Source organism: Vulpes vulpes, chromosome 10 (assembly GCF_048418805.1).
Source record: "Vulpes vulpes isolate BD-2025 chromosome 10, VulVul3, whole genome shotgun sequence".
In the NCBI taxonomy this organism is placed as follows: Eukaryota; Metazoa; Chordata; class Mammalia; order Carnivora; family Canidae; genus Vulpes; species Vulpes vulpes.
This window is the reverse complement of record NC_132789.1, coordinates 93,381,349-93,399,848: the sequence shown is the minus strand read 5'-3', so window position 1 is coordinate 93,399,848 and position 18,500 is coordinate 93,381,349. Positions and strand designations below refer to the sequence as shown.

Below are 18,500 nucleotides of genomic sequence, written 5' to 3'. Positions count from 1 at the left end.
CCCACACCCTCCCGCACACGCCTCACAAGCACAAAAACACTGGTCTTCAACGATTCCCGCAACCGCAGTGAGCAGCTGGGTCTTAAGCGAAGGGAATTCGAGAAAAGCGAGACCCGGAACGCAAGCAGACCTTAAAACCAAAATGCATTCCAAGCGTCTCTTCGAACTTCTAAGGAAGCTTTATTACACTGGCTCTGGACTTGGCCGGCGACAGCCCTGCCTCTGCACGACGTCTGGGCCAACAGCCGCGGGAGCAGCACGGTGTCGGCGGCTGGAGGTGCTCAAACTCAACACTGTGCTGAAACCGTTAGAGGCTCGCGGCTTGAACACGTCTGCCCGGGACGCGAGCTCAGGGGCCGCGCGGGGCACTGCGAGGTCGCCCTCCTCCCGCAAGTGGGCTCCTGAGGGCAGGACACGGAGGTGTCTTAAAGCCTGGATCCTGCGGTCAAACTGGGTCAAAACGCGGGCTGCGCCGCTCACGAGGGCGCGTGGCTGTCAAGTTGCCCGCGACTCCGAGTCTTCCTCATCCGCGCAATGGGACTTGCAGCCGCACCTACCTCGCGGGCTCTCCACGCCGCGCGCGGCTTCCCGGCGGGGGACGCGGCCCCGATACCCGCGGGGCCCCCGACGGCGCGTCCGCCCCGGGCCCGCAGTGGCGCCGCCGAGGCAGGACCTCAACCATCCCTCAAAGCGCCCGCCCCGCCGCCGCCCGGGCCGCCGCGGCCTCCCAGCAGGTGGGGACCCCGGCTCATCCCCCCCCGTCAGCGCCGTCACAGACCGCGGGGGGGGGGCGGGGGCGCCGCCTCAGCTCGTGGCTGTCGCTCCTCCGCCAACTTCGAAACACTGTCACGTACACAATAGGTCGGAGCGGCCTGAGGGACAGCGCCCGGCTCCGCGGCGCCGCCACCCTCGCGTCTGTGCGGGCGGCCGGGGGCCGGGGTCCGGGGTCCCGGGGGCGGGGGCGGGGGCGGGGGACCCTCCCGGGCCCAGACGCTCCGGGGCCCGCTCGCGTCGGCGCGTGCTCTGCGGTCGCCCGGACGCGGCGGCGGCGGCGGCGACGGGCTGCGACGTCCCGAGCGGCCCCCTCCCTCCCCCGCCGCCCGCCGCCCGCCGCCGCCGCGGGTCCCGCTCCCGCGCCCGCGCCCGCTCCCGCGCCCGCCTCGCTCTCGGCGCCCGCCCCGCTCACCTAAACGCGGCTCCCTCCTTGCAAGCCCTGCCCTGGGCGGACGCCGCCGCGGAGCCGCCGCCGCCGCCGCCGCCGCTGCCCTTTTTGTTAAAGAGCTTCTGGAGCAGGGTCGGGGCCATGATGCTGCCGCCGCCGCTGCGGCTCCGGCCGTGGCGCTCGGGGGGCCGGCGGCTCAGCGCGCAGCCGGGGGCGGCGGCCGCGGCGGCGGGGCCATCGCGGCGGCGGCGGCGCGGCCGCCCAGCCTTGTGGGAGCGCGGGGCCGCTGCGGCGGAGGAGCTGTGCGCGGCGTCGGGGCCGCCGGGGGCCGGTCATATGACTGAGCCGGGCCGCCGCCGCCGCCGCCGCCGCCGCCTCGCGCGCTGACAGTTATCTCCTGCGGGAGGAGCCCGCAGCCCCACGGCGGCCGCGGCGGCGGCGGCGGCGGCGGCGCGGGAGGAGCGCGGCCGCCCGGGCGGCGGCCATTGGCCCGGCGGCCGCCCGCCCCGGGCTCACGTAACCCCGGCGGGAGGCGCGGCCCGGAGCGCGCGGCCCGCGGGGGGCGGGGGCGGGGCGGGGGGGCGGGGCGGGCGCGGCGCTTAAAGGGGCCGGGGGCGCGGGGGCGGGGCCGGGGCGCGGGGGGCGGGGCCGGGGGCGGGGCGGGCGCGGCGCTTAAAGGGGCCGTGGGGGCGCACGGGGCGGGGCGGGCGCGAAGCTTAAAGGGGCCGGGGGGCGCGCGGGGCGGGGCGGGCGGCTCGGGCTGCGGGCGGCGGGGCTGCCGCGGTCGCCGCGGCCCTTCGGCCCTTCGGCAGCGAGCATCGGCCGCGCCGATCTTTGTTCTTGTTGAGACAAAGCCCCTGGACTTGGGTCCCCGCTCCGTGCAGGTGCCAGTGCTCGTTTACTGAAGCCCAGGGTGGGGGCGGGGGGAGCGGAAGGGCTTAATCCACGAGGCTGCTGTTTCGCGGGGCTGATTGGAATCTCACGGCCCCCGGGGCAGTGGCCTGTTCCTACCCGTCCGGCTTGGATCTCCAAGGGGTCGTGTTGTGGGTTTTTTTTTGTTTGTTTTTTTTTTGACTGTGTAGTCGGCTTATTCGCTCTCCAGCATCTTGGGTCACTGCACCAGAGTTCTATGAAAAGTTGCCCGTGAAATCAAAACAACAACAACAACACACGGAATCCCCTGCACGGGCTCAGAAGACCCGTCTTAATGCGCCCTTAGCCGTCGAGGCCCGGAATGAGCTGGCGTCCGGCGTCCGCAGCAGGTGGGTTGTCGTAGCGGAGCCCCCGGGCGCCCCAGCCTCCGCCCACGGCCGACCCGACCTCCTGGGGCGGGCAGGGGACCCCGGCTCCGGCTCCGGCTCCGGGCCGCGTCCTCCTCGGCCCTACAGCGTGAGCCCTCGTCCTCCCTCTTGAGGACTCGCAGGCATAAAAGGAAGATTCCGCGCTTCTCCTTCAGGAGCAGCGAATAGGGAGGGACTCACCTGGATTCTCTTAGACTTGTTCAGGGGCGGGGGCGGGGGGACTCCTGGAGACTCAAAAAGGTCTTTTCATGGACGGAAGTAATCGACGGAGTAATCCCTCCTCCTGGCTTTGGTGGGAAACCAGCTGTGAATGATGATGTGCTGAAATTTCACGAAGGTAAGGGAAAGGTGGCAGGAACTGAAACTCCACTCTTTTTTTTTTTTTTTCCTTTCAGATTTCTACGATTAAAACGGTGGATTGAGTGTGCAGGCCAGCGAGCTGTCCTTGTTTCACGCAATGGAGTGGACACAGTCCCCTGATTTGCAGCTTTGGTATTCAGTCTACCCCATGGGACTTGGGACTACCAGTATTGGCCAGAATCCTATGTGACAGGTATTGGCTTCATCGGCTGTGACTCTATGAAAACATGGTCCCAGGTGGGGTTATGGCTGGCGCTTGACCGCCCTTCCTTATGCGATCCCTGCTCAGAAGATGTCCTGTATTGTCCAAACCCAAGCACATACCCTTGTGCCTGCAGCTTTTGTAATTGCACATTGAAGACAAATTTGGCATGGTGTCTCTTGTGTCCCCCATCCCCACCCCCAAGGACTGTTTCAATTCCAGCCCCAGTCCAAATGCGCGGAATCGCCCAAAAGAGGCAGTTCCAAAATCAGCCTGCCCCAGACATCACGCTCAATTTTGATCTTCACTGGTCAACTTGAAATAAAGGGCGTGTGTGCATCTCAAACTGTTAAGGACAGACTACAGTTAAGCAAGGATAAAAAAGGAACTGAAATGGTTCCCTTCTCTCCCTTTGCTTCCTCTCAACACCATATTCTTCCTCTTTCTGGTTCTGGTCACACCACTTGCTCTGAATTTTAAAAGCATACAAAAATCCTGACCAGCAAAATGTGGGGAGATCACTCTCTATAGCTCTCCTCTTCCCAGTTTCATTATTTCTTTTATTGTCTGCTCAAGGCCTCTTCCATCCATTGGTCACCGCCTCATTCCTGAAGCTTGTCATACACCCCACCCCATCTCCAGCTCGGTCGTGGGCCTGTCTCCCGGTTCCATAAGTCCCATTCACCTCATCCCACTCACCCTATATTAGAAAAATCTATCGGCTGGATCCTCCTGTATGCAGCTGTCTCGAGGAGCAGGGAGTAAAAGAGTGTCCTGAATTCTTGGAAAATGACAGAAAAACAAGACAGGAAAGGGGGGAATTGTAAAAGGGGTGACTTGCCTATCCTGTCTGTTCTGGGCCCTGGTAATGGTTCTCTCCAGTTGATTAATGTATGAAAGTTGCTTCAGGAGTTTCCCTTGTGTGGTCGGCCTGCCTTGTACTCGGTAGCCTACCTGCTATCTGCTACCACTTCTTCCTACCAGAACTCCAGTTTTGTTCAGGGTCCATCCCTCGCCTGGGCCAGTGTGCCTCAGGGTAAACTGACATATCCCCAAACTCTAGCCTGAATGATCTGAGGGTAACCCCATTGCTTTTGCAAGGTCTTGGTTCAGGAATGAGCCCATGAGGCAATTCTCGCCAAGGGGACAGAAGGAAAGGAGCCAGAGGAGGAGTGATTCTGGAAGGTTTCTCTCTCTTAATAGAGAACTATACGGAGAGATGTGGGTCGTTGTTTCTTCCTTTGGATGTTGTTTGTCTGCATCTTATGCTAGTTATCTTACTAGCAGCCTGGGCCACCCTAAGCTGACCTTCCCCATTTGATGGGATAACATTTCTAATGTGAAGCCAAAAGCAGTCTATAAGAGAGGGTCCAGGGATCCCTGGGTGGCGCAGCGGTATAAGAGAGGGTCCTGTTTTGTGTTCTCTATTGCTTGTTATGCAAAACAAATAAACCCCTGCTTGTTTAACCCTCAGTACACCAGTCATCACCAATAGACTTTATTTTTTCATATTTTTCAGCCATTTGCAAATCATTTATAAGAAGCAAGAATAAAGGATAGTGAAACAATTTTAAAATGAATTTTAGGGACACCTGGGTGGCTCAGCGGTTTGGGTGTCTGCTTTCGGCTCAGGGCGTGATCCCGGGTCTGGGGATCAAGTCGCACATCAGGCTCCCTGCACAGAGCCTGCTTCTCCCTTTGCCTATGTCTCTGCCTCTGTTTGTCTCTCATGAATAAATAAGTAGAATCTTTTAAAAATAAATATATAAATAAATAAACTTTAATAAGAAGTTAAACATAGCAAAATCAAATTTTTATCCTATATTTTTCTGCAATTAGAGAAATATTACCCTGAGCGGGCCATATCCTTTATTTTTTTAAAGTAATTCCTATGCACGATATAGAGCTCAACTCTGAGATCAAGAGTCAGCACGCTGTACTGACTGAGCCAGCCAGGTACCCCAGGCTATATCTGTTAAATATTACTATGGGCAGCCCGGGTGGCTCAGCCGTTTAGCGCCGCCTTTGACCCAGGGCCTGATCCTGGAGACCCGGGATCGAGTCCCATGTTGGGCTCCCTGCACGGAACCTGCTTCTCCCTCTGCCTGTGTCTGTGCCTCTTTCTCTCTGTCTCTCTATCTCTCGTGAATAAATAAATAAAATCTTTAAAAAATATATTGCTATTAATCAGTCAATGTATATGTACCAGGAACAAAGTCATCTCATAAATATTGACTCTAAATTAAAAATACATCTCTAACATGCTAGCTTATTCTTATTTTTGCTACTTCTTGCACTTGAATCAACAAAAGTACTTTTGAAAATGTGGGTGGCCTTCAGTCTTGTTGAAAAGAAGATAGGGATGCTTGCCTGGCTCAGCCGTTGAGCGTCTGCCTTCCTTTGGCTGGCTCAGGGTGTGACCCTGGGGTCCTGGGATGGAGTCCCACATTGGGCTTCCTGCAGGAAGCCTGCTTCTACCTCTGCCAGTGTGAGAGGCAGACGCCTCTCTCTGTGTGTCTCATGAATAAATTAATTTAATTAAAAAAACGAAGATAGCCATCTTCTTTACTTCTTAGCTGTAAAGCATTTTCATGTTTAGATTTATAAACAATTAGAACTAGCAAATCAAACACCTTGGACTTCTTAAAAGTATACAATGTATGTCAATTGTATCTCAGTAAAACTGGAGGAAAAAAGAATTAGCAATTCAATGAATTTTTCCTCTCTACATCATGATTTCCTTCCGGTCATATTTGCATATACATTCCCTTTAGCATTTGTTGACTTGCAAACATATCAAGTGTATATGATACAAAACATCAAAAAAGGGGATCCCTGTGTGGCGCAACGGTTTGGCGCCTGCCTTTGGCCCAGGGCGTGATCCTGGAGACCTGGGATCGAATCCCACATCGGGCTCCCGGTGCATGGAGCCTGCTTCTCCCTCTGCCTGTGTCTCTGCCTCTCTCTCTCTCTGTGACTATCATAAATAAATAAAAATTAAAAAATAAATAAATAAATAAATAAAAAACATCAAAAAAGATGACAAAATATATCAAATCTTTTTTGGATGGCTCAGGTTCTTGTTCCAAAATATTGAATAATGAAATCATTCCTGTTGAATTGATAAGAATACCATAAATCTGCTTAATAAATATATATTGTTGGATTAACAATTCTGGAGTTTGAGAAAATTTAGGATACCATTATCTTATGACTCGTCATTTGAGGTGTAGTGATTACTTTTAAAAAAACCAACAACAACAAATAAAATCTTTAAAAAATAAATAAAGACTCATCATCTGATTCCACTTGTATGATACATTTTACCATCATCATTAAAGCCTAGTGTCTTTTTATATTTATTTTCTGACTTTTCTAATACTTGTGAAGTGTTTTCTTCCATCAGTTTTCTTTGCCATTGTAGGGCAAAACATGAAATTTCTGAATTCTCATCAGTGATCAATAAAACCCTTAATAAAAAACTAAAAAGATAATGTCTCCAGATATTTTTTATACCTTCTTAAAAGATGATGTAGTGCTTTGGACAATACAATAAGATAATGGAAGGATGATATAACAGTGATGATATAACAGTTTATTTACTATTGAATCATCTTCCTAGGCAATTCCAAATTGTTATTTTGTCTTCTCTAACATAGTCTGGAATAGTTGTTGAGTAAAGTTGAAATAATTCCTAGAATGATAATATAGCAAAATGTTTAAAGCTAAAGAAAATTAAGATCACTAAGATCCCATAAATTATGAAAGACTTCAATGTATCCATATGGCAATTGCAAGATAAAATGAGTTATCACATTTTTAAAGTACATTTGCTTTTTGTTTATTGGAAAAAGTGGGAGTTTAAGAAAGAATAAAAGTCATGAAATATCCATCCTTAAAAATAGTTAGAACCTCTCAGAAAAGAAGCTCATACTCTTAAAATTGGATCCAATAGACTCTGGTAGTGCAAGGGTTAATCTATAGTAAATTGATTCTCTGATATTTGCAGCGGAACTCAGTCCACTTGATAATCTCACTAAAGCAATCTGTGACCTACATGGTGCCAAAATCAAGGGAGATTTTCCATCTTCTTGGCAATCAATACAATTGGCCACTTCTTCCTTTTTGAAACTCTCCTTTTTAGTACTATGGACCTCTTCTAGCTTTAAACAACCTGACCAACTCGGTCTCTTCTGGAGGGTCTTCCTTTCCCATTCTTTAAAATATAAAACTCCTCAGGGCTTCTCTTCTCATTCATACTCTCCCTCTCCCTAGATAAACTCATCCATTCCTGTGACTGTAAATGCTATCTATATATTGATAACACCTAATCTTTTACTTCCAATCCTAACCTCTATTCTAGATCTTCATAACCAGTTACCTACCTGATGTGTCCAACTGGATAACTCACAGGCATCCCACATTGAACTCTCAATCATTCCTTGTTCCAGAGCCTGCCTCTCCTGCCTTCTTCCTCTTTACCCATTTGTAACACCTGCCTTTACACATTTGTTTACAGCAGAAACCTAGGAAGCATCCTTAACCCTTTGCTTTCTCTCCTTATCCAAAATAATTCTCACATCCACTTCTCTCCCTGACCATTGCCACCACCCTAGTCCAAGTCACGATTATTTCCTGCCTGGTTACTTTCTTGTCCCATCTGGCATCTATTCTACATGCAGCTGCCATAGGGATCATTTAAAAATGTAAATTGTGGGATGTCTGGGTGACTCAGTGGTTTATCCCCTGCCTTTGGCCCAGGGCATGATCCTGGAGTCCAAGGATCGAGTTCCATATCAGGCTCCTTGCAGGGAGCCTGCTTCTCCCTCTGCCTATGTCCCTGCTTCTCTCTGTGTGTGTCTCTCATGAATAAAAAAATAAAATCTTAAACAACAACAACAAAAAAAAACGTAAATTGTTTCTTGTCACTTCTTTGATGAAAACTTTTTCATGGCTTCCCATTGCATTTAATAAAATCCAAAATTCTTCACATAACCTTCCATATAGTTAGGTCCTTCCCTCCCTCTCCAAACTTATCTCACATCCCCCTCCCAGTCACTTGCTATCCTCCAGCCACTCTGGTGTATTTTCCTTTCTTCCACCAGGCCTCCTCTGCCAGGAATGCCCCCAACCCCAGCTCACAACTCTGTCTGATTATCTTTCAGTTCTCAATTTAATGTCACTTATTCACATCTACTGTTCTGAGTCTCTCGGTCTCTATTCTTAATTAACGACCCTCCTTCCCTCCAGTGTTTGATATAGCACTCTTTTCTATTCCTTAAAGCACTTATCAAAATTTATCATTAACCAATAAATAAATATATAACATCTTTGTTTCCCACTAGACAAATACATTCCCTTAGATCACAGCCTATGTCTTGTTGCCTAATATGCCTGACACATGGTGTCTTCTCAAAAGTATATTTATTAAACTAAATGAATGAATGAGCCAATGAGTGAATGAAGTTCACAGTCCCTCCTGCATGTAAGCTCTGTACCCTCACAAAAGAATTCTCTGTAATAGTCACTAGATGAAGAAACTTCCTGAACTTTTTTCACTTATTTGGTTAGAAAAAAAGAGATCACTGCCAGCCAGCTCTAAGTCCCCATTATGAAACTGATCATGGGGCTCACAATTTTGCTCCTAATTTCCTGGTTTAATTTTGAAGCCCTTTTGCCTGAGCATCACCAGATTGGTTCAGCAGAGAATCCTGCCCCAGGTGTAAATTTTGTCTTTCTCATTTGCCTAACAATAATACCAACTGCTTTTTCTCTCATCAGCCCCTTACACGAAAGCCTCTTCCTGAGACAAAGTATCCCATATTAGTTAGGATGACTTTGCTGCAAGTAACTGAAGCTCCAGCCCAAATTGGAATAAACAATAAAGGGGTATTTTTCCTCAGAGAACAAAAGATCCAAAGGTAGATCACTAGGGCCCAGGCGTGGTACATCAGAGCTCTGATTCTGCTTCTCTGTGTATCTCTTGGCTCTCCTCTCCTCTGTGTGTTGGATTCAGGCAGATAGCAATATGGTCACCACAGTTCCTGGGATTATGTGCAGATGCAACAACATCCAATAGAAGATGGGGGTGGTCTCTTCCCATGTGTCTTATTTTCTCAGAAGCTCGATAGTTTTTAATCATTGGCAAGTGAAATATGGTGTTACCATGATTAGCTTTGACTAATGGGGAGATTTCCTTAATCACATGTGGGGAGGGTGAAGTCACCGAAACAAAATCAAGGCTCTAACAAAGAGAAGCACAGAGTGGGGAAAGTGACTTGTTAGGTAACAGACCAAGAGAATCTGCCACATATGCATTCACTTATACATTATAAAATGCAGATGGCTGTATTTACCCTGAGCATTTTTCAAGAACCCACGACACCATCACTATGGATTCTTTCTTACACTGGGCTACGGATTCTTGATCTCCAGCTCTGTGCATGGAATCTGCGAGATGATAGGCACCAAATACATGGTTTGTTTTGTTTTTAAACAAATCAAATGTAAAAACGTTGATATAACCCTGTTGCCTTTCAGTTTAAAAAGTTGCCCACAAGATACCTCCTGCTTCTAAACTTTTCAAAAACAGTTTCTTTTCAGATCATGGTTCAGAAAATATTTACCTATTTATTAATGCCTCTGAGGTATGCAGCTTTGGTCGAGGCACTCAGTAAAAGCTTGTTCAATTAATCTGTTGATTTTATTTCACCTCCATAGGTGAGGTATTGGGAAAGGTACAGAAATTTTCTACCATACACTCATTCACACTCGAAAAGTAATGATCCACTGTGCATACAATTTAGAAAATATAGAAAAGTACAAAGATGAATATAATAATGTGTCCATAGATATATAGATAGCTACAGTTAGGAGTGCTGGCTCAGTCAGTGGAGCATGAGATGTTCAATCTCAGAGTCATGAGTTCAAGTCCCACATTGAGGGTAGAGATTATTTTTAAAAATAAATGTAACATCTCTTTTAAGAAAATAGCTACAATTAACATGTTTGTGATTTTTTCTTCCTTCCTTCCTTTTTTTTCCCTTTCTTATTCATTTGTTTGTTTGACAGGAATTTTTATTTCAAGATGATTTCCCCCACCAGATTGATAGTTCAACAAACACCATAGTTTGTTTTTATTAAATCATTAATTCTACATAAATTAATCTAGTTCGTGTACTAAGTCAGCATTTGTCCAGTATTCTGTGTTCTAGCCAGTGGCCTTCAAGTGTGTGTGTTGCACAAGATTTATTTTATAATTCTGCTTAAAACTGTGATTTGTCTACAAGCATTCTGCCTCTATCCCCCCTCCCTCCTTATTCAAATCTCTCTAAAATGACAGCAAAGGAATTAAAAAAAAAAAAGGCGTTAGCTTACAAAAAACAAAGATAAGAGGCAGGCAAGGCAGTGATTACAGATTGCAGTAAGTGTTTGGCCAAGGGTAAGTGTTTGGAAGATGGAAAGTGGATGAAGGAGTAACAATCAATTAAGCAGAGAGGAAGAATTCAAAACCGAAGAATGAAGATGAAGGCCAGTTCCCCTCAAAGACTGTAAAGCCAAGATTTGGGACCTGTCAGGTCACTGAAGGGGAGGTCAGGTGCAGGCTGAACATAGGAGGTATAAGTAAAAGTCTACATATGAAATAGTTAGACCCCAGGTTCCTTCCTGTACTCATCCTGCCCAGCCAGACAACTTTGGGTCAGTGGATCAGAAAAGGAGCATTAAGTGCATGCTCAGTTCCCAAAGAAATAGAATGATGACAGAGAACAGAAAAAAGCGCTCTAGATATTTATAATTGGAGGAACCCAGTAAAAATCTGGTTCATTTCTAGTGCATCTACTTTCACAAATCAGTACTCCACACAGGAAATTCTAATAAAATTTTTAGTGTTTTTCTTAAATATGAATAGAAACCCAAGAATCACTAAAAATTTGATGAATACCTCCAAAATGGTAAGAAAAGTACACATGAAAGGGAAAGGGACCTGGAGGGAATAGAAACAATGCAAGGAGAAAAAGACTCAAAACAGCTATAATTTATTATCATCAAAAAGACAAAAGAATATATGTCTATAAAACAAAAACAAAAACAAGAAGTGACACATAGCAAGAAAGAGCTCTTAAAATTAAATCTATGGTGGTGTAAATTAAACATTCAATAAAAACACTGGACAATCAAGTTGGGAAAGATGGAAAACAGAAGAGGAAAGATGAGGACATTATCCAATCCATTCAGTGACTTACTAATATGAGTCTCAAAAGAGGGATCAAGAAAAAACCAAGGGGAACAAATCATCAGAGAAATAATACAAGAAAATTTCCCAGGTAGAGCTCATCCAGAATGAAAGAAGAAAATTTCCCAGATAGGACTTGCCCAGAACAACAAATTTTTTAAAAAACCCACTTCGAGGTATATCATCATTACATTTCAGAACACCTTGAATAAGGAATAGAATTGTAAAATCCTTCAGAGAAAAAAAGCTGATCACACAAAAAAAGGAATGATTCAGAATAGCATTTGGAATCACTACTAATCACTCTTGATTATAGAAGACAATAAAGCACTACCTTAAAAATTCAGAGGAGGGGCACCTGGGGGGCTCAGTGGTTGAGCATCTGCCTTCAGCTCAGGGCATGATCCTGGGGTCCTGAGATCGAGTCCTGCATCGGGCTCCCTGCATGGTGCCTGCTTCTCCCTCTGCCTGTGTCTCTGCCTCTCTCTCTCTCTGTGTCTCTCATGAATAAATAAATAAAATCTTTTTAAAAATTCAGAGGAAAAACTATTTTTAGCTTAGGATCCTTTACAAAACTAAACTTTAACTCAAGTAACGTAGAATACACCCAATTTTCCTGTCTAGAAGGTCTCAAACTGTAGACCTCCACTATTTCTTGGGAAGATAGAAAGATGTATTTTAGGAAAATAGGGGATTAAAATATGAAAATGGAAGATAAAGGAGAAGATCCTAGAAAGAAAAGCAGTAAGGAAATTTGTAAGGTGGCAGGAAGGAATGTCCCAGAACTTGTAGAAAACAGCCGGGCCGGAGAGGAAGAGGAGGGAAGAGGGCTCTCAGAGCAGCTCAGAAAAATGGAATAGAAATTTGTGAGTATGCAGAACATATAATTAATAAATATATGGCTGAGATGCCAGGACCCTGGGGGGGGGGGGGTGTTAACAACAGATAGATGGAAAACCAAACAAATGATAAAATGAAGCAATTATTAACTTCAGAAATAAAGAAAGCTTATACCGGAAAAGAGGTGTGATTGCAATGCATTACTTGGCTCAGTGAACAATATTTATATAGTTTCAATGATGTAATGTTAACTGATTTAACAAAAAAAAATTGTATATAATTATATTGGGGGATAGAAGGAGAAAAATGGATTCAGGAAGTGATATTCTAGTATTTATTCACAATGGCAGGAAGTCAACAGGCAAATCAAGACACAGTAATGGAAGCGATATAAAGACATGGAGGAAAATTATCAGTGAAACTAGCTAGAAAATGTGAGGGTATTAACCTGTAGTGGTGGGAGTGGGTGTGGGGAAGGGTGGGGTAGGAGACCGCAGGTTTTTATCATAAGCCTTACAGTACTATTTGACTTTTATTTATTTTTTTAAGATTTTATTTATTCATGAGAGACTCAGAGAAAGAGGCAGAGACACAGGCAGAGGGAGAAGCAGGCTCCATGCGGGGAGCCCAACGTGGGACTTGATCCTGGGACTCCAGTATCATGCCCTGGGCTGAAGGCAGGCCCCAAACCACTGGCCACCCAGGGATCCCCATATTTGACTTTTAAAATAATACACAGGACTACGCATGTGTGCGCACATGGACATGCATGTGTGTGTTTTCCTTTGGCAAAAAAATTGTTTATTTTGGGGGTGCCTGGCTGGCTTAGTTGTAGAGCATGTGACTCTTGATCTTGGGATTATGAGTTTGAGCCCCACATTAGGTGTGATTACTTAAAAATAAAGCCTTTTTTAAAAAATACCTTTGGATGGCACAGTTGGTTAAACGTCCAATTCCTGGTTTCAGCTCAGGTCATAATCTCAGTGTCTTGAGATCAAGCCCTGCATCAGGCTCTGAGCTCAGCAAAGGGTCTGCTAAAAATTTGTCTCTCCCTCTCCCTTTGCCCCTCCCCTCCCTCTCTCTATAAAGTAAATAAATTTTTTAAAAACAGTTTATTTTTAAATAGTGTCATCTGTGGACATTGTTAAAAGTCTTATTTCTGGGCTTGATCCTATGAGATTGCAATCCAGTGAGTCTGCAGTGGGACTCAGGAATCTGAACTTTTAACTAGAAATTTGGGTGCAGATGGTTCATGGATGATAATTTAAGAAATTTCACCCAGATTCCCTGAAATTACATGCAAAGGTTCATAAAAGTGTGCAGATTTTTGGAAAGAGTCCATAATTTTTAGATTCTCTTTGATTCCTCAAATCCAAAAAAGTTTAAAAATTGCTATTCTATGTCTGCCTTCTACTTTCCTTTGAAGCATAACTAATTATTGTTATAGTGAATTAAACACTTCATAAAACTCATTACATAAGCACTGGCAAAATTCTTAAGTCAAGGGACACCTGGGTGGCTCAGCGGTTGAGAGTCAGCCTTCGGCTCAGGGTGTGATCCTGGGTCCTGGGATCGAGTCCCACATTGCGATTCCTGTGAGAAGCCTGTTTCTCCCTCTTCCTATGTCTCTGCCTCTCTCTGTGTCTCTCATGAATAAATAAATAAAATCTTAAAAAAATACATTAAGTCAATTACTTAGTATATTACCAAGGTAAATACCGGTGCATTACTACTGTAGTGCGTTGAATATAAATCAGGTAGCTTGAAAAAGTTAATGCAAATCCATTGGTACCTACCAGTGGTGTTGACCAAATCTATAGTTAAATGTATCCAGCTGAGTAAAAGTTCATTTATGGGCATTCAGTGTTGTCTTTAGTGCTATAACAGTATCATATAAATAGTGCCAGAGTCCCACTAGAAAATTTAATGCAGGTATTTTGATAATCTTGTATTTTTATTTAACAAATTTGGTAATTTGGGGGGCACCTGGGTGGCTCGGTCAGTTAAGTATCTGCCTTCAGCTCAGGTCATGATCCCAGGATCTTCGGATCGAGTCCTGCGTTGGATTTCTCCCTCTCCCTCTACCTGCCACTCCCCCTACTTGTGTGCTCTCTCTCTCTCTCTCTCTCTCTCTCTGACTCACTCTCACTCTTACTCTCTCTGTCAAATAAATAAATACAATCTTTAAAAAGAAATTTAGGGGATCCCTGGGTGGTTCAGCGGTTTGGTGCCTGCCTTTGGCCGGAGATGTGATCCTGGAGACTCGGATCGAGTCCCACATCAGGCTCCCTGCATGGAGCCTGCTTCTCCCTCTGCCTGTGTCTCTGCCTCTCTCTCTCTCTCTCTCTCTCTGTGTGTGTCTCATGAATAAATAAATAAAATCTGTAAAATAAAAGAAATAAAAAGAAATTTAGTAATTTTATGGTAAAAGCCAGCTTTTCTCAAATGTAGGCTTTCAGCCTTTTAAAAACTGTTTTTTTCTCTATGAAACATTACAAGAATTCATGAGAAGTGATTTGGATTAAACTAGACAGCGAAATGCGATTTCTGATTAATTGCTAGAAGGAATTAAATTTTATTTTATGTTTTTCTTTAAACTTTACACAATAAGTTAGAGAAATGAATTTTTTAACTTTAGTGACTATAGAAGATATAAAATATTTTATTTTATTTTTGATATAAAATCTTCAAAAAAGTAAATCACAAAAACTATCACAAACCTGTGGTAACAAGTTAATATTTGTTGTATAGACAATAACATACAGCATGGCCATTATTAGTTATTTAAGCTGATTATGCACCAATTTGCCTATCAAAGGTCCCTGCTTAATATATTAAGTCATCTCTGTGTATTCTTACAAGTGGCACACCATTTCTTAAAAATAATAGCAAGGCCATCCATAGTATTTATTGTGGTCAGGACATAGTTGTAAGCATTTTCCTTATATTATCTCATTTAATTCTGGCAACAGCACTACGAGGGAAGTGTTATTATCATTCCTATTTTGCAGACAAGAAAATCGGTACACAAAGTGATAGAGCTGAACACAGTGAGTGAACAGCTGAGCTGTGATCTGAACGCATCAATCTGGCACTGGAATCTGTCCTCTTAACTACTATGCTTTACTCCCACAGCCATATTAATGTAGAACAATCACACAAAAAATTACATCAACATATATGGTAACTTCTCATATATAGATTTTTAAAAGACGCATCTTAAAAGAAAAATATTGAAAAACATTGTTTTTCATCGTTTTCACAGAACAACTAGCAACTGACATCTTGTGGAAACCTCATCTTTCAGGGAACACATTTTCTGAAACGGCAGCCTGAATAGTGGCTTAAAATTTCCATTTCTGTCTTTCCTTTTTGGCTAGGTCCTTCTCTCAGCCCCTTCTGAATTTACTTGCCTCCCGTGAGCTGCTACTTTTTCAAGACTCAGTAAGAAGACACCTTCATGCAACCCTCTGGCTGCTGAATACTTACCAAGCCTGCATTTCCTGTTCTTCCCATCCCCAATTAAATACTTATTCTTTGAGCTACATTTCTCAATTATTTTCCAGTCAAGGTGTAAATGAGAGCTAAATATCACTACATTTTATTTTCGGAAACAAAAAGTTAAACCATATTACATCAGTGTAAAGAACATATATCATATGAAATCTAAGTATCCTAACAAAGTGGCACCTCTTCCTAATAACCAGAGATATTTACATCACTCTGATATCCTTGAACTAATATTTCTAATTTAATTCTCCCATAACATTTTTTTTAAGATTTATTTATTTATTTTGGAGACAGAGAGTGAGCCAGGGGAGGGTCAAAGGGAGAAAGAGAATCTCAAGCAGACTCCCCATTGAGCTCGGAGCCCAATGTGGGACCCTGAGATCAGGAGCTAAGTCAAAACCAAGAGTCAGTGTCTCAGCTGACTGAGCCACCCAGTGCCCCATCCCATGTGATTCTATCTTAATGTAAAACAACTTTAAAATATATATATATATATTTTATTTATTTACTTGGGAGAGAGAGAGCATGAGTGGGGAGGGGAGCAGAGGGAGAGAGAGAAGCAGACTCCCCGCTGAGCAGGGAGCCTGATGCGAGGCTCAATCCCAGGACCCCGGGATTATGACATGAGCCAAAGACAGTCGCTCAACCAATTGAACCATGCAGGCACCCCTGTATAACTTTTATACTTAAAAATCTTTGATTACTCACTTGTCATACTCAGTAAAAAAAAAAAAAAAAAAAAAAAAAAATATATATATATATATATATATATAATATCCTGGGTTAATTAATGTTCTAAATATGAAAATACTCTGTCAGTTTAATTATTAGTAGTATGAAATTTATCAATATAACAAATACATAATTCTTTTTTTTTAACATTTTATATATTTATTTATTTGAGAGAGAGAGAGCACAAAAGGGGAGGCGGTGGGGGGAGGGCAGAGGGAGAAGCAGACTCCCTGCCAAGCGCTGAGCCTGACTGGGGTCCTATCCCAGACCCTGAGACCATGACCTGAGCCAAAGTCAGATGCTCAACTGACTGAACCACCCAGGCACCCCAACAAATTTGTAATTCTTAAACAAAAAATTAAATTGTGTTGTAAATGCATTTCTCAATGACAGATGGAGCTAGATTCAATTTTATTCACTCTTATGGATAAACATTACTCATTCTGAGAATGAGACAGGTTCAACATTAATTTATGCTTTTTGTTTGTTTTATAGTTATAAATGCTGGGAAACCTTATTTACATAAATAAGGAGATGAGAATTCAAGGCGTTTTGTTACAGAATTATAATTTTTTCCATCCAAGTCTTATTTTAAAAATCAGTCTATTTTATCATCATAAATTAGACTGGTGTCCAGCATGTGGAAAACCCTCTATTGGAAGTTAGCATTATGTCTCAACTGTTTTTAATGAACTTTTTATTCTCTTCTATTTGTTTTTTTCCTTTCCAGTTAATTATCATACTCTGTAATCATTACAGATTTAGAGGATATTTTGATAACTGTCCAGGGCCATTCCCTCACTCTCAAAATTATTTTGGCTCATATTTACTGTTCCCAAAGACTTTTATGATCAACTTGTCTTAAAATTTGAGGTTTGTATACTTATCGAAGTGCACTGAATTTTAGATTAATCTGGGCATATTTGATACTGCTCCACTACAGAGTTTTCTCATCTAGGACCTCAACCAGTCTTTCCCTTTATACAAGTCTTGTTTCATGTCCCATAATAAGGTTTATAGTTTTCTTTTCATGGATTTCACATATTTCTTTCCGAATTTAAGATAGCACAAATACTTTGACCACTTTAAATGCATTCTTTCTTTCTTTGTCCTCTCTCTTTTACTTCTTTCATTCCTTGTTCTTTTTCTCTTGCTATTCTGAATAGCTTGTAAACTCTCACAAGATTGGGAATGGATTGCCCTTATAACCCCCTAAGTGGTTAAAGCTATGCTAAAATGGTTGCTAAGGAAAGAAATACTTGTTGAATAAATAAATGAATGAAAGGCTTGGTTCATAAACTAGAAATGCAACAGGAAGAATCTGGGGGATATTCCAGGAAAGGCCTCAAAAGAATTATAATTCCTTAAAATGGATGACAAATTATGGCTTGGTTATACCATAGGACAGATTCGACAAGCTATTTAATATATGTATAAATACACATATTTATATGCATACATATATATGCATAAATACATATATATTTTTTAAATTAAAGAGTCAAAATGACCTAGATATTAAATAAATTCTTCTACTGTGGATTCACTCAGAGGTCCAGAGGAAGTAAATATATGCTTCTGATTTCCTCAGATTTTGAGAAAAATACTGAAGTTTTTCTACCTGGGAGGTTTTCTGAAACATTATTGAATAGCAAAGATATTTTCAACTTTTTTTTTTAAAGTGTGCCTAAATGTCCTAGACTTAATTGGTCTTTTAAATAAGGAGCACTTTATTTATTTATTTGACAGAGAGAAAGGGCCCGCACAAGCAGGGTGAGCAGCAGGCAGAGGGAGAGGGAGAAGCAGGCTCCCCGCTGGGCAGGGACCCCAGGATCATGACCTGAGGCTGAGGGCAGATGCTTGACCCATGGAGCCACCCAGGCGCCCCAATAGGGAACATTTTAAACCGGAAGACTATGTAGTATTAGGGGTGAAGGGATTTCTGAGTGGAGCCTTTCTGTACATTTTGTCACCTCAACCACTCACAGTCTGTTGGGTGAAAGACGGGCATCACTGTGGGCTGCTCCCACCTTCCTTTGCCTACTACCTCCTACCTTGTAGACAGGCACATGGAGGTCGGTAGACCTTGCCTGGGGCTGGGAAAGGGCAAGGGGCTCTGGGCCTCTGCACTTGGGGTGGGGATGGGGGTGTGGGACAGGG

The 18,500-nt window shown here is 43.9% G+C and overlaps 2 protein-coding genes across 9 annotated transcripts in view; one reads left to right on the top strand and one right to left on the bottom strand.

The window, feature by feature from the left end:
* Window positions 1-1,466, bottom strand: part of FNIP2 (folliculin interacting protein 2) — a 133,604-nt gene extending 132,138 nt beyond the window's left edge. For 2 of the 6 annotated variants that reach the window (XM_072724931.1, XM_072724934.1), the window contains exon 1: window positions 1,187-1,417. In XM_072724931.1, coding sequence (XP_072581032.1) covers window positions 1,187-1,305 — 119 coding nt within the window. In that variant the 5' untranslated portion in view covers window positions 1,306-1,417. Of the gene's footprint in view, window positions 1-557; window positions 675-1,186 lie in introns of those variants that run through there. The other 4 variants (XM_072724929.1, XM_072724932.1, XM_072724935.1 and 1 more) reach the window with 3 other exon arrangements.
* LOC112926922 (uncharacterized) lies at window positions 54-15,639 on the top strand. Of its 3 annotated transcripts, none has more exons than XR_011994997.1 (4): window positions 54-734; window positions 2,265-2,424; window positions 2,859-3,016; window positions 15,479-15,639. XR_011994997.1 is itself a non-coding variant. In XM_072724936.1 (3 exons), the coding sequence occupies exons 1-3, from the start codon at window positions 143-145 to the stop codon at window positions 2,941-2,943; spliced, it is 837 nt and encodes a 278-aa protein (XP_072581037.1). In that variant the 5' UTR covers window positions 54-142; the 3' UTR covers window positions 2,944-4,501. The 3 variants fall into 3 exon arrangements, 1 of the variants encoding a protein (XP_072581037.1); XR_011994996.1 differs by lacking the exon at window positions 15,479-15,639 and adding an exon at window positions 3,602-3,740; XM_072724936.1 differs by lacking the exon at window positions 15,479-15,639 and having other exon boundaries at window positions 2,859-4,501.
* Window positions 15,640-18,500: the final 2,861 nt, after the last annotated feature.

Excerpts from the sequence above, each read along its gene's own strand:
- LOC112926922 (XM_072724936.1), top strand. The coding sequence starts at position 143 with ATGCATTCCAAGCGTCTCTTCGAACTTCTAAGGAAGCTTTATTACACT. Across the intron at positions 735-2,264 it reads CCGCCGCGGCCTCCCAGCAG|CATCTTGGGTCACTGCACCA; the intron begins GTGGGGACCCCG and ends TTCGCTCTCCAG. Across the intron at positions 2,425-2,858 it reads GCGTCCGGCGTCCGCAGCAG|ATTTCTACGATTAAAACGGT; the intron begins GTGGGTTGTCGT and ends TTTTCCTTTCAG.